Source organism: Genypterus blacodes, unplaced genomic scaffold (assembly GCF_046128005.1).
Source record: "Genypterus blacodes isolate CSIRO-AG114 ecotype Tasmania unplaced genomic scaffold, CSIRO-AGI_Gbla_v1 ptg000032l_1, whole genome shotgun sequence".
NCBI classification, from domain to species: Eukaryota; Metazoa; Chordata; class Actinopteri; order Ophidiiformes; family Ophidiidae; genus Genypterus; species Genypterus blacodes.
Window position 1 is genome coordinate 5,157,680 of NW_027466845.1, and position 16,012 is coordinate 5,173,691.

Below are 16,012 nucleotides of genomic sequence, written 5' to 3' on the forward strand. Positions count from 1 at the left end.
GAGTGGCAGGCAGAACTGGCAAGCTGCCACAGATAATAACATCTGAAATAAATTTGATGTGTGGAATTCAATCTGTAGTGATAGGAACGGCTGCAGCATTAGAGTGAAGTTCTAAATGCTATCTACTCATCCATGGAATAAGGACTGACACACAGTCTCAGAGAATAGATTGTGCAATTAGGAGCCTTTGTGCTGTTTTGACACAATGAAAAAGGGAAATGAGATTCAACGTTGTCATGCAGGCGCCTGTGCAGCTCTGGAGATTCTAAATGCAGCGCGTTTCAGGTGGATATAAGTTAGAGAGGCGATCTATTATGAGATGTAAAGAAAAGCAGAGAGCGCTTAGTTGCTCACACTTATGTTCCATTTTCATTTCCCCAGTGTGAGATAATTCAGCAGTACAGACATTCTGGTATGATTTACTGTAGGTTTTGTTGCAGTGGTTGTACGGTTGATTGAAAAGTCTCGCTCCCATTCGGCACAGTTAGATTCACTGCTGCCCGAGAACAAATGTTTTTTTGGGGGGGGAAAGTAAACATCCAACGGTGTCCAATTAGCTGAGTAGTGTGTATATGTGTGTGTGTGTGTCTGTGCATAATCCCTGCTGTTATACTTAGCAGTCATCTAGTCGAGCTCACATCATCACTTAGTCCAAAGGAGAACAGCATCTGCACAAAAACATCTAAATGATTCATATTTCCCCATTCCCCTCTTACTTATGTATGAAGCTCAGTACTTATCAGTCAACCTTCGTGGGCCACCAGCCAAATGAAAGATGCAGGCAGTGGGGGCGCTGTCTGAGTTGGAATAGAGTAGAATAGACTGGAACATCTTATAAACATCCGAATCTGGGTTGCGGTTCACTGAAATGTATTTTATAATCGGGGTTTATTTGGAATAATTATTCAAACTAGTAAAAAAAGGAAAAACAAAACAAACAATAACAACAGTCTGCTTTAAACACAGCTGTTCTTCTTCTTTGGGGAAAAAATAATAACAAAAGCTGGTTTTAGGAGCCACTAATGAACTAGATTTACTAAAATATAAGTATGACATCATCGTTACTAGACTAAACCAAGTGCAAATCATAAACTACAGTATGGAAGAGTAATATATCATATAGTATAGTTCTATAATCAGCACACACACACTCCATTTGACACACAGTAAGTTACACTGACCTGTAATAAACATTAACTACACGCTAGTTTATCTAAAAAAAATAAAAAAATGTTTGTGCTGTAAAGTGTTAGTGCAGCCAGTTGAGTACAGTACAGTAACACACACACACACACACACACACACACACAGCAAACAGACAATTAGGCAAAGAGGAAATTACTCTAATATTCATCTTAAGTGTGTGTGCTGCTCGGTGGTGTGTGTGTTTATGGCTGTAATAACTCCGTAATATTCCTACAGGGGAGCGGAGTTAGTCAGTTGTGAGCTTTTGTCCAATAATCTTGCACTTGGCGGTCTTAAACAGCCCTCGTACGGCATGGTAGTGATGTTTTCCTATACTATGTTAGAGGCCTAGGTGTCATTGCAGCCTAACGCAGCTCCCAGCTTGAGCCCTCCCTCCCTCCGCCTCTCATGCGTCTCCTCTTCCATCCCATGGCCGTCTCTAGGTGATTTAGCGCCGCCAGTCTCAAGCAGGTGTCCAACATGGCGATCACGGGGAGCGGATCTCTCGCTATTTCTCTCTCGCTTTTGGTGATTTCCGCCACGTTTCTTCAGAAAGGTAAGTTTTTTCCCCTGCTTCTTTCTCCTCGCTCTTCCGTCTTCTCTCCGTCTCTCTCTCCCGGTGCCGATGCGGAATTGCCTCCATCGTTCCTCGGCGAGAAAAACAAAGGAGCACCGAGGAGCAGAAGTTGTGGTGCGTTTGCGCTCTAGATGCGCACAAGCCAGCGAATCTCAGCATCACTTTCCCCCGGCTCTCGGACTGTTTATGCGGCGTGTCGAGCCGCGATATGTGCCGTGTTGCTCCGCGTCGTTGCTTCAAAGTGTTTGATCACTTCGCTCCGGATTGTGGCGATTGTGGGTGTCGATCTTTGATTTTTTTTTTTTTTTTACTGCAATAGGCTACAGGGGGGCTGTGATAAAAAAAAGTACGGCGAGTGCTGCACAATCGCGTAAGAAAGTGAGAAAGTGTAACCGGGAATTACTGCCTGGAATGGCGGTGTGGTGTGTGTACCGGGGGGCAAGTTAAAGCTCACTGGAACGGGGCTCTTTTATTGTCAAATGAAAGCGGATCGTAAGGCCGCGGGAGAACGGGACTCAAACCGGGGTCGAATCCCCGGCGAAAGCCCGTAAATCTCCGCGGTCCCAACTCGTTCCGCTGGTGTACAAATCGCTGAAGTGTGCGCTTCGGTTGCGCTTCGGAGGAGGGAAGAAAACACGCATTGCAGCTCCCCTCCGTCTCTTCTCTCTCTCTCTCTCCCTCTCTTCCCCCCTCTCCGGAGCCGCCGCGGCGTGTGTGTGTGCTCCGGTCCGCAGTCTTCACCCGGGGAGAGATGGAGAGAGAGATCTTGCTGCTCTGCGTTGCATTCACGGCACCCCGGGACCGCGGCGGCGCCTTGTTGAGCGACCATTTGCGGTCCGCAGCAGTTATTCCACCGAGGTTGCATCACACTTTGCACACGTCAGGTTTTTTTTCTCTCTCTCTCCCCCTACGTCGTACTGTAAAATGTCTATCCGCTAATGACGCATGTGAGGCGGTTAAAATGTCAGCTCGCAGCCGCTCTTAATCCCTCCCAGCGGCGGGATGGACATGTTGTTATGTTGTCAATCCCTCCGGTTGTTAGACGGAGAGCAACAGTTGCGATGGCAGGTTTACGCTCTTAAGTCTGCTCAAGCGATTAAGAAGTGATTTGATTCCGGCGTGGTTGGCGGCTATATACTGTGTATCTGCATCAGCCATCAACAGGTCTGCAGGAACTCATCAAAGCGTGTGTGTGTGTGTGTGTGTGAGAGAGAGTGTGAGTGTGTGTGTGTGTGATGAGAATGGCGTCCTGCTGCCAAAATGAGGTTACTGGTTAAACTGGATTTTCCGTATACTATAAGCCTTCTTTTTCTCCTTCTTCTTCTTCTCCTTCTTCTCCTTCCTCTTCTTCGGTTTGTTTTGTTTATACGGCTCAGTTTGCTTCCATGTCACATATATGTTAGGAATCCATCATGGTGTCTGTCCGTCGGCCAGCAGTTGAAAGACATTTACGGCATTGCCTCCCCATCTCCCTGTCACGTTAATTTAATTAATCTCCTCGTCCAAATCAAACACACAGACACACACACACACACACACACCACACACACAAACACACACACACTGCACCGTGTGGAGAGCAGTTCCTGGCCTATACGGTTCCATCCTGAGCCAGAAACGATAGGATCTGACTGCAGGTTCTGCGGCCCTGGAACCCTTTTGATGCCTCACTGCTCTCATTTGTTGATGATTAGGAATTCAGTTTCGTTGCAAGATTCAACCTTCTTTTTTCTCTTTTGAGGAAAGAAGACACATCCGGCTAAATGAACATTATTTAGCCGCTCGCAGCAGGGGCTCGGTTCCTTATAAAAGCATCAAGGAAAGAGAGGCAATTACAGGCAGAGACAGCCAAAGACACAGACACAGATAATGGACACCATTCTGTGATGAATTTCTATGAGGCGCGGCACTTTAACATAGGATTTATCCCGATACAGTATTTTCCTCCGCTTCTCATGGGGCTCGGCCCGCTCCGGCATATCAGATGGTAGTATTTCAGAAGGTTGCATAATGCTAGTTATTGCTATTTTGGAGTCATTCGTCAGGGCTGAGTGATGGTGAAGTGGATCAATACAAGCTGTCATGAAGCCTGAAGGCTCTGCTGAAGGACTGGATCTCGCCGAAACAAAGGAAACACACAGTTGTTGTAGTGCTGGATGTTGCCAGTTGGCATGTGGCGCGATGGTGACTGATTGAGGATGTTGGGTCGGTCTGCTTATGGTGCAGGTTTTGGTGATGAAAAGTCCGCCGCTGCTCCTGAACGCTGCCGTCTTGTATGAACCGGTGATCAGGCCGGGTGGGAGGTCTGCTATTTCCCTCAATTGCCCTATAAGTGCTGTTTTGGTGCCTATATGCTTTCTCGCTCGCTCCCTCTGTTGAGTGGCTGCGTGTCGTGTATGGGTCAGTGGATGCACAATCATATTTGTGTGCTTTTGTTAAATGCTAAAGGAAAAAAAGGTCAGGAGAAAGAACACAGAAGCCACGTGCGGAGTAGATTAGTGTTCCAGTCGCCGTGTGCCATAACATTTACAGTATGTGTCAGGATAAATGGAATATCGCACCTCATTTCCAGGCCCAGTTGTGAAGTGTTTCCGTGCCTGTGTGTGGAGGACGGCCACAGTGCATCGTTTGTAACAATAATATACTCTTCTGTTTAAAGAAATTGAATTTATCGCTTACATTAAACTCTGCTTAATAAGCCTCCTTCTAATTGCCGGATAATGCATGGCACTACTTTACGCGGTGGCAGCTAGTCTTTGCGTGGAGGGCGAGGGGGGTCGGGGTGTGTCAGAGCATTGGCAGCTCTCTTCCACCCTGGAATCGCACACGGATGGAATTTGGCTACCGGTTGCGTTTTGCAGCAAAGCGAGCCGCCCGCGTTCTGCCGCTCTCTCCGCAAAAGGACATCACACCTCAAAGCCGCTCTGCTCAGCGTGTGTCACTAAAAGGGTTTTCAGTGTGCCGCTGTGCGTCACGTGGACACACAGGGTCTCATCTGGGCACTGAGAGTACAGTATTTACATCATTTATGCCTGGGCTATGCATGCGGTGTGTGAATGTGAGTCCATGATCACACTTCACCCTCACCATTTGCTGAGCTCATAAAATGGAATCTGAGTGCAGAAAGTCCTCGCAGCCTTGTGATGTGTCTTAAAGAAAATGGGCACATTTGGCTTTGGTATATGTCCTTTCAAGTTAGGGTTTGAGGAAGCGGGCCGGTTTATACAGAAGAGAAGTTGGTCATTGCAGGGCAACGCCGGAGAAATAAAATATCAGAAATCTCTTTCTCTGTCCTCAACCTTGTGTTCTCTACCGACTGAAAGACTCCAATCTCTCTGGAAAAAAACCTCTGTGTGGATTCAGGGTTTTTTGTCAGCATACTTTACAGAGCGACCTTCAAGTAAACAGTGCCGCTATAGACATGCTATCACATTGAATCATAGTAAATTGAAAAAAAACAAAACTGTCTCAGGATGTAGCTATGAAAAGAATTTCGACTGCAGTGTCAAGCTGAATGACAAACTGGGGGACAATCAAAAATGTGTCTGAGTAGTAAACAGTCAATTAGGAGAAAACAGACAGATGACAGGGCCTTTCATGATTGCCGGGACAGAAACTTCCATTCATGACGACGCCGTGGTAATGAGGAGGAAAGCCGATGTCTCCGCATATGAATATGACATTGTTCTCTCTGTGTCGCGGATCCGAGAGACCTCACTCTGATGGTTGCATTACTTAGACGGTGACAATCAAGTCCACAATGAGGGGAAAAAATGGAAATGTTGTCTTTTGTTTTGAAAGGGCCACAGAGTGCACATTAGTATGGGTGATGGAGCAATCACAAGCCGCTATTAAGGCTGCGGAGCAGTCGGAGCACAGAACATCCAAGAAGAACCAAAGAGCGACTGCACCGGACTGAAACATGATGCCTCTGTAACCTGAAACATACCAGCGTTTATACGACAAATCTTTGACAAATGGAAGTGTGTGGTGCCATCCTGTATTTACCGAACTGTGTGCCTGATTTTACCAAAAGGCTTTTGCATATTCATTGTCCCCCCCACTTGGAAATCAGGGGAATTACGGTGGATCTACCCTGATCTGTCATGTTCATCTGTCTGTCTGCCTAAAGCAATTGTGTTTCTTCGAGATGTGCGCCATTGCTCTGGCATTTTCTGAATGACGCTGAAGGGCCCAAGGGGGCATCGCATCAATTACCAATTAACTACTTGTACACATCACATGCATTGTCTTGGATGCCACTGATTGCTCCATTATGTGTGTTTTTGTTGTTGTTTTTTTGTTACGAATGCACTGATTGCATGAAGTGTGGCCCTGCAACACGTCGTCACTTGTTGGATTTGGCGAGAATGGAATGTATCTTCTTAGATTTTAGAGTCACACTGTTCAGCCCAAAGGGGGCGTGGGGGAGCCCACATAATTTGTTTGCTCATCCATGTGTCTCATGCAATATCTCAGATATCATGACCTGGTTTTCAATATTAAATTATATGTTTCATCACCGCATTCCAGAATTTGAAATTACACAGTTTGGCCGAAAGGGGAAAAGCAATTAAAGCTTAAAAATACGGGGGCATATTGGCCCAGGCAGGGGCTTAATCATTTGTGGGTGACAGCCTGATTATTGTTGCCTTGTCTGTTTAATATATTATGAATCAACCAAAATATTTGGATAATACCAATGGGAAATTGTTCCACAGTTCCATCAGCCATGTCTCCAGAGAAGAAGTCAAAGTAATGGAGAACCATGACAACGTTAAAGACTAAGTCACAACATTAAGACTAAATAACTGCTGATCAATGTGGAGCACAACAGAGTCTTTGGTGGAGACAAGACAGAATCTCTAATCAATAAATTCAGTAATCAAGCACACACTAATCCAGTGCTTGAATTGGAATGAAAAGGGCATCAGTACTCTGAGCAAGAGACTGCACAGCATTTCAGTCAGTGGATAAGGTTTTTGGGGGGATTAAGAATTCATTTGCTGAGTTTATAGGTTAAAACTCTTCTGTTGTGCTCATTCTTTTATTCTCTTTTGGTCAAACTTAGAGATTCATCAAGTGCTCCTAAACCCAGACTCAATTATTTTGTGAAATGTCCGTAGGTAAGAACCAAACTGAAGACTTTCAAGCACCTGCACAAATACTAAGTATTTTGCTTCGTGGTGAGATAGAGTCAATAGAGTTAAACTTGAACACAATATATGAAATTTTAATAGATTTCCATGTTTTCCCCTCCAAACCATTTTATAGTGTGGTAGAGCAAATAGTGTATCTATGTTAGTCTGATTATTACTCAGATCAGTATAAATGTATATAAAAGAAGGAAATCCGTGTTGAAGTCATCTGCACTTCCATGTTTATACTTCTGTGTCATGGTTCTTTTCTGAGAAGCACTTGACTCGTCTGTACCACTTCAACATCTATATTTTCTACTTCCTGACCAGCGCCCGAATGCATCATTAGAACTGAACGCAATACAACTGCAACACCCCACAGCATAACACAAGATGTGTATCACATCTAATATGCCTCTGTGAATAGACAGTGTGTGAGTGTCAGTTTGAAGACGTATACCTACCGCACGGTGCATTTAAGTACTCCACATATGTTACTGTGATTATTGCAACTCTTGAGTACCAGCATAATCACATTAACACTATGGTAGTATGCTGTTTACATGAGCTCCGACGTAATCGCAGCGCTGCTTTACTGACATTATAATTGGATTAATAGGGTGCATGCAAATGTGGCCATTGATGTGAATCGTTCCAGATCAAGCCCGGTGTCAATAAGTCACCATTTTTAACACACTGACACGAGCTCTAACCAGTACATGTACACACCAGTGACATCATCCTCAGTTGTTAATGAATTACGATGTCCTGATATGCTGGAAACCGCACAACTACACTACACTTGACAGATGTGTTACGGTTTATGTGTCTTAAATAAAATTGCCTTTATTTTTATTTTCACACATTGCTTCACACAGCTTTGTTTGGATTTAGCATGAAACTGGAACAATGACAAAACAGTGGAAAACAGGCTTTCTGTTTCTCTGTCACTCTAAAGCTCGCAGTTATAATTATTTTCAAGCCGTCCGTTTACTGAGTCACTTATCCTGGTCAGGGTGTTGGTAGCAACAAAGAGGCAGGGCTGCCAAAACCTCTTCTTAATTTGAGAGACAAAATCGAGCAAGCATCCATAAATTAGGTCTAAAATGTGCAGTCTTCAAAATGAACGGAAACCATAACCTAACATGGTAAAAAGGTGTGGGTTTAGTAGATTTTTCTTCCACTTGGAGCTGTATTGTTGAGCCTTTATTCAGTGTGATGGAGACTGGCAGAGGGGCTTTGGTTGCATCTCGGAGCTTGGGGTCCCACATAGGCAGAGGAACATGTTATTGTATGTTAACCCTAAAGTGATTACGATGTAACTCTGTGTAGAGACACAGTCAATGAGGATGAGTTCCCCATGTTACTCCGCCCCCATGTGTAACCTGGCCCTGGTACGAAAGTGATGGTTAGTCGATGACTGTTCCGACATGCTGCCTCTGCACTGATAGCAGTTTGAGCAAGAAAAGAGGAGATCCAGGCCTCACACTACTGCATACCCATCTTCATCATTAAATGATGGCGGCATCACAAAGCTGGATATAATGAAATGCAGCTGGACAAAAATCAAACGTAACAGCACTCTGTAGCAGTGATCAATAACTCTTCCGCAGCTAATGAAAAGGCAAGGTGTTGGAAATGCCATATTTTACTGGAAGATATTCATAAAAGTGACAAATACTCATTGTTGCAGATTCATATCTGGCCGACATGCAGTCAGTTATTAGGACAGATACCTGCTTGAAGCATCACTCTCCCAAATCTGTCATTCTCTTTGTTGTTGGGGGTGTTTGCAGGTGTGTTTTTGCAGAGTGACTAAAATGTTGGCGTGCTATCCACTTAGACCACAGGATATACCTAAAACTGAGCACGAAAAAACTGAGATACCCTGCTGCTATCACAGTTTGTTTTCCCTGAGACTCTACTGGATACTATGTTTCTGTTTCTTTTATTGTTATAATTGTTTGACAAGAGTAGGAAAGAATGTAGAGAGAGAAAAGACAGGAGGCTGGATGACACGCAGCCAAGGTCCCATGCAGGCCAGGTTTGGCCCCAGGACATTGCGGGTACACAGTATTCATCTTAGTCACCCCAGCCACCAAGACACACTAATGTTTCTCTAATTTTGTTTGAACAAGTGTGCGAAAGGATGCCAGCTGGAAAGAACTAACAACCCTTATAAAGGGAGACCAAATATTTTTCAGTATGGCTTCAACAAAAAGGTGTTTTACATTTTTATTCACTCTTGGTGAAGCACTAAGGTGGGCTGCTTGGGAGCTAATCTGGCAAGAAAATGCATGAATTAGTTGCATGCATGCTCAAGTTTGTGAATATATTTTGTGGCACGTTTCTGATTTACATTTGCTACAACCTCCACATTGGTCTTAAGCATGAATGAAATGTATCAGTCATTCTTATAGAATTCATAATCAAAGCAATCAACCTTTTGGCTCCTCTCAAGGTGAAACAGAAGACAGTTTTGATCCTGTTTACCCTGAAGAGAGCTCTTGTGTGACAGGTCGGTGCTGCCTCCTTTAGGGGCATCATGCTCTTGAGTTATCAGCATGACGATAGACCCATCTTAATTACTCTCAGATACAGCGCTATAATCTGTCATTGTCAGTCTGATCAAGACTGTGCAAACCAAGCACTAAGACTCATTCACCCAAACTAGAAGCCTATCGATTACTTCTCATACTTGAGGCATTGCACAGGGGAGAGACATGGGAGGCAATAGAGCTAATGGAAGGGGGAAACTCAAAGTCACATTGTTTACATCTAAGATGACAGGTAAATGTATTTGAAAGGAAATATGGGTTTGATCCATTGGCTCCCTAATAGCCGTCTGTCTGTACCTAACAAGCAAAGTAAGTCCCAAGCTGCCAAGCTATCAGCTGCCCTGCAGTGCAGGCCTCGTACTTGCAGCATGGCAGCTTCCCTATCTCTAAATCAAAGACATGTCAGTGTTAGGGAGCAAAACATATACCACTGTTATTTACTGACACTCCTTAACAGCGTGGACACCTTCATTGTTACAGTTTTGCCAATATCCCCTGGATATCACACACACATGCTGCTGATGCCAATGGAGAGGCTCAGATTGTTTTGTTCCTTGATGTAAAATCAGGATTCTATGTGATATTCTGATGTGAACCTGCCATGCGAGTATGCGTGTGTTTTGCTAGTTTTATTCAATCTGTTATTTAAGTCTTGAAGCACATAACTGCTACAAAATATATACTAATCTAAACTAAAGGTCCAATACTACAATAGCACTTTATAGTGATAAATTACTGATACAACAACATATAGGCCTCTGTCACTGTAAATGTCAATCACTGAATGGAGAGAATGTGAGATACTGAGACGCTTTAAAATCAGTGGTTGTCTTGTGTTACGTCTGGTGTAGTAGTGAAAGAAATGTCAGTCAATTTGAGAGGTGATAGGTTTCAATCCCATGTGTGGTGAAATTAATTTCACTTTCTCCAGTCTGCAGCTGATCCTCAGTGTGGTGAATTTCCTTGAGTCCCCTTTAATGAGCTGCTGGATTTAATGGAGTCGACAGTGCAAGTTTTTCCATTATTGTAGTTGATTATATGTTGATTTGTATTTTATTTTCAGCCTTGTTTTTCAGTTTGTAAATTTGTTAGGAAAATTCTCCTATAACTTATATTACCGCGTAAAAAAGATCTGTTTCCATTAGAAATAATGACTCTGGATGGCGCTCAGTGGAGCGTATTGCTCCTTCACGGCTATGAAGTTGTGAGAATATGCATATTCTACAAGTCAGATTTTCATATAGAATTGATTAAATATTTTTTCTTTTCCTCAAGAGATTCCCCTCCTGACATTCGATGCCAATTCTTGAGAAGGCGGAAGAGCAGCAAGTGGAAATAATCTCTGCAATACCTCCATGTTTTTAGACTGAGCCAGTAGTGGAAAACTGTTCTTTGTTGCATTTGCTCAAAGGCACACGGGATGTTTGATGATGTTTATCCGTCACTGCTTTACCCACAATCACTGCCACGCCTATTTCATCAATGATCACGGTTTGATCCATTGGTCCTTATCCACAACCTTTCTGTCAATGTGTCAAAAATATACGCACGCCCATCTAACTGTGGGGCCATGCAGGAGGTCGAAATAATACTAATATGCCAGAAGTTCAATTATTTAACGTAGTGATGCCCATAATGTTGGAGTATTCAAATACCGTGTTGCTACTTGGAGTACAGAAATACTATCCTGAGTATTTACTGTATGTGTTCTGTTTACAAAGTATCTTGACCTACCATGGACGTAGAAATATGTCTAAGTGTTTTAGTGAATTTTCAGTGACTGTAATCATGGCAGATCATCTTTTATTTCACACAGCGAAGGCACAAGTTGAGAGGAAATCGTCCGCTTGCTTTTCCCTGTCTGTCTGTCTCTGTCTGTCTGCCTCCAGGGCAGGCAACACTGACACGGTATGCATCTCTGGAAACAACACACCATTGGCCGCAATCCCCTGTGTGATTGATGTGTTTGCCAGCCTATCGCAGCTCAATCTTGTAATTTCTATCTGGAAATGTAAACAGAGCCCAGTGGCCCTCTGGGTTGGAATGGCCTGTTGGAACCCCCAGGCTGTAGACAATCCAACACTGCACAGCAAAAGCTGGACAGTCGTGAAACTACAGCGGCTTTGCCTTATTATTATTGCTTATGAATGCTCATTTGGAAAAACCAGCAAATACTGAAATCATTAAAATAGCTCTGTGGGCAGCCCGAGTTTAATGTGATGACAAAGAGCTTAAATCACAGGCAGAGGAGGAGGCAGCGCTGAACTGACAGCAAACCCTTGGCCCCACAAGGATGATGCACATCTGCAGTGTTCCTCAGAAGTCACACCTCTGCTCCTCGCTATTTTGAAGTTACAATACTCGCTAAGTTGGCTGTCAAATGCGTTTGTATATGCAGTTTGAAACAGTGTATTTACATATTTGTGTCCTTACTGGAAGCTATGGCGGCATTTCTATGACAAACTCACACGAATAGATGAGAAGTAGTTTGCCAGCCAGAGGACAGCTCGTATAATGAAATGGCACCTCTGCACACTCTGGTAGGCTCACTTCAGCCAATGCACTGACAGCTCATGCACAAGAGGGACCTTCATCTCTGCGAACATGATATTGTAGCCTGGAAATCAGAATACACGCCTAAGTGTGCTGAACCTGAAGGGGCAAGCGGAGCTCATTCCTCACACGTTCACGAACACACAGCCACTCGGAGCTCTACAGGCCCTTTTCTGCAATTAAGTTTCATTGTCTCTTTAAATTTAATTGGTTAGAAAGTCTCCTCCCTCACTGCGTTTCAAATGGGCTCCTGTTATCCTCAGAGGTAGCACACATGGCAGCACCGACTAACGCAGCAGCACTATTTGCATAAAAAAAGTCCTTCAACCTCCGTTTTCTTTGTTTTCTTGTTTTTAATCTGCATTGATATGACTGCAAAGTCACTGCACAGTGGGACAAAGACCGGTACAGTAACCATTGAATTTTGTGGACACAGTTGCCTCATCATGAACACGTGTGTGGAAAATGACCTTTGCTCGCTTGTTCATGTTTATAGATCAGATTTTTTTACTGCATGGAAACAAAGTGAAGACTGTCAGTCCACTTGTCGAAGGTGTTTGGCTGCGTGTTGTTTCTGTTTCTGTCTGCAGATTATACAGATTTCCATATTCTTATTTTCGTCTGCTTTGAAAGATGTGCAATGCGCCGATATGCAAAAATGTCAACCTGCCTCTGTTCTATCGTGCTGAAGCACTGTTATGCACAACGAGTGGAAACAGGCTGTTTTAGATACTGTGGATAAGAGTATAGTTACATGTTGACATCAACATGTTGCAGATGTAAAGGACAAAGATAGTGGAGTGGAGCTTTGATGGCAGTTCAAGACCTTAGGGGTTTGTGATTCTGGATGCACTCCTGCATACATCAAGTCCAGACTACATTACACTGTAGAAATGAGGGAAAGTAGCAGGAAAGCGTTAAGTGTCCCTTTAAGCCTGAGCGTAATTTCATGGAAATGTAACCTCGTGTTTGACAGTGATGATGGGTTTGTGCATCTGACCAGCTTTCTTTGCGTAGCTGTTTGGAGCTGGAGTCCATTTAGACCATACTTGGAAGCTTATGCTTGTTCTAAAAGGAAATAAATCATATATAATCCAGTGACCCCTATGTGAACTTAAAGCAGCAGCATTAATATTGTGGCGTGGGTGGAATTGCAGAGAATATTAGAACAACTCCCTCCTCCTCCCTCCTTCCTACCTGCTGCACCCAGATCTTGCCTGCAACTCCTCCCATCTGAGAACACCACACACCAGTGGCATTTGATGTTCCCATGGGGAAAATATTTTTCACAGAGCACTCAGTGTATGGATTCCTATGGAGATGCAAAAGGAATATCAACATATTCCACTAAAAAGGCTTTAAATAAGTGACATACTGCAGCCCTAAGCACACGCAGACACGACTCGCCACCTGAAATAAGGCTGATATCTACGTTTCATGTAGTAGAAAAATTGCTTTTTTTTTTTATCTTGACAAAATACACGTCGGAAAAAATATCTGACCAGAATAATTACATTGCTTCGCTCTGTGGTCTAAACTTACCAAATGAGAAGTTGTATTTTGTCTGCTTAAGTCAAACTCAGATCTGCACGGCGAGCCTCAGAGGGAGACATGCTCGCTCTAGTCTAAAAACAGATATCAATAAATGTAAACAGTACTGGCCTAGGGATGTCATTAAAAAGAATAGCATGTCTAGACCTCATAAAACCAAAACATATTGTTATTTCCAAGCAGCAGGAGTTATTGCCTGTGAGCACTAAGATGACATCCATCAATTTGGAGTTTTATTGGAAGATGTAGATAGGCTACTTGGGAGATGTAAATGATTTACTTAGCATAAAGTTTTGCTTGAACAAGCAGGGAGATAGTGTAGTTAGCGAGGGCAGGGATGTATCTGTGTGACAAAGGCTGTATTGAAGCAAAAGCTGATTTCCCAAGCCTGAGAGAATCGCAATCCTATCTGGGGGTAAATAGGACAGACCTGAAGAACGTGGATTATTCTGGTTCACATATCTGTGGATTTAAGGGCTGTCAAATGGAATACATGTGTAATAGGATTGTTGTACATGATTTCATTTTGTAATTTGTCCCGAAATGTCATATCGTCTAAGGTTTGCACTGATTGTTTCTCGCCGTGTGCTCAAATTGCTATTCTTCTCCCTTTGCCTGTTTATATTGTGGGTTCAGGCCAATTTAACGCAACCTTTTCACATTTAAGATTCTTTATATTACATTTTTTATGAAATGATGAAAGATGAAACCTTTGTTACAAAGCCAAGGAGACATGTTTATAGAGTGAACTCACAGACACAGACAGTCTCACAGAACAAGCAAAACAGTATTAACATTATTACCTGTCAGTGCAATCTGTCAGAACTATATGCAGAGTTACAGTGACAAGATGAATAAATAATGTCACATGAAAATACGTGAGATTTGCTAAATTCCAAGACAGAAATCTTAAACTCTCCGTTTAGAAACTGCATTTGCATGTAGTTGTGTATCATTTTGACACGGTAGCCTCATTTTTCAGCAAATCTCAAATCTACATTTATTCAAATATGTTCTGCGCAGTGAAGGTTGACGCTGCATAATCCATCAAAATGTTACATTTGAAGAGAGGGGCTGGAATTATTTAGATTATCAGAATAAAACCGTGTGCTGCAGCTGCTGATTCTTGCGTATTAAGAATGGAAGCCGGCAAAAAGTTGAAGTGGAGGATTCCAAAAAGCAGGATGAAAATCAGTCGCTGTTAAAGCTTTTCTTTCATTTGGAGCTTTATTTTTTTCCTGGTCTTCTTTGTTCCTCTATTAAATCAAATTTTTTTGTCAGTAGTGTTCACGGAGAAAAGAAAGTAATAAATTGGTAACGATTAACGATTAGAAACGTGTGATACAAGGCAACAAAGTTTCGACACCTTGTGGATGAAATGAAACGGCGGTCCAGAGGATTCTGCCTGAGCTCGTGGCTTTGCTCTGCAGTAAACCTGATGCACGTCGGCTCCATTGCAGCGATCTGCCGGGTAATAAAACTGAACACACACTCGCCCTCCTACACTCACAATTAAACCTTTACAGTAGAACTAAAAGGCAGGAATTGTGTTGTTGCGATGTGTTGAGCTGCAAATCTACAATGATTTCATTTTCATACCCGCCTGCAAGATCCATACACAACTAAATCTCACTTCCTTCACAAATCGGCATATGTGTCTGTGTGTGCATGTGGTGTTGTCCCGGTCAAAACATCACGCCCACACCCTTTTTCCTGTTCAATTGATACGATTGATTGTATTTTTATTTCGTTCCTTCTTATTGTCGCCTGTGTCTTCAGTTACTATATCTGCGCTTTAACTAGCAGAAAGAACCGGCGCTCAGACTTTGATGTGCAATATGGATAAAAATATAAACATATATTACGCTGATAAAATGTCTACAAAAGCTGCTTTACCTGCAGAAGATGTAGATGTTAATCACTTTTCCTTTTCCCTTTACAAAGGCGGAAGAAAATTCGATTATTTTCCAGACTAGTTTCCCTTTTTAGCTTTATATTCTCTCGGTTTTCACATTAGCGGTATATTACTTGTTTCGTTTATGATCAAACAAATGTGTTTTTCCAACCATTCATCCCTTATAGAGGCTGTTTGAATTTCACACATAGACGCGTTTCAGGGAGATGTTAAGAGATGTTACAGAGTTGCTACAGCAACTAAAGATGTCTATAAAAGCTCCTTCTCACCACACTCAATAACCCTACTCAACTCTTCATACCATCATATGGCGCTGCTTCTATACTGGCTGCATATTGATTAGATGTGTGGATGTACTCTTGTGTTATTTGCCGTGTTATTTACAGTGACGATCCGAATTAACCTGTGAAGCCAAACGCAAAGTTCTACATCTGCGGACAGTTTATATGCAATGCTAAAGCGAGAATTGTATAGGAATTTTACTATTAAGTCCACTGAAAACATGGACAGGATGGAGAGGGTGCGTTCAATAGCG

General features: G+C 42.9%; 1 protein-coding gene across 1 annotated transcript in view; it reads left to right on the forward strand.

Annotated features, from left to right (window-relative positions):
- The first annotated feature begins 1,589 nt into the window (after positions 1 to 1,589).
- cadm1b (cell adhesion molecule 1b) overlaps positions 1,590 to 16,012 on the forward strand; it is a 118,992-nt gene continuing 104,569 nt past the window's right edge. The window contains exon 1 of the mRNA XM_076146055.1: positions 1,590 to 1,741. Within this exon, the coding sequence (XP_076002170.1) occupies positions 1,666 to 1,741 (76 nt within the window). The 5' untranslated portion in view covers positions 1,590 to 1,665. The remainder of the gene's footprint in view (positions 1,742 to 16,012) is intronic.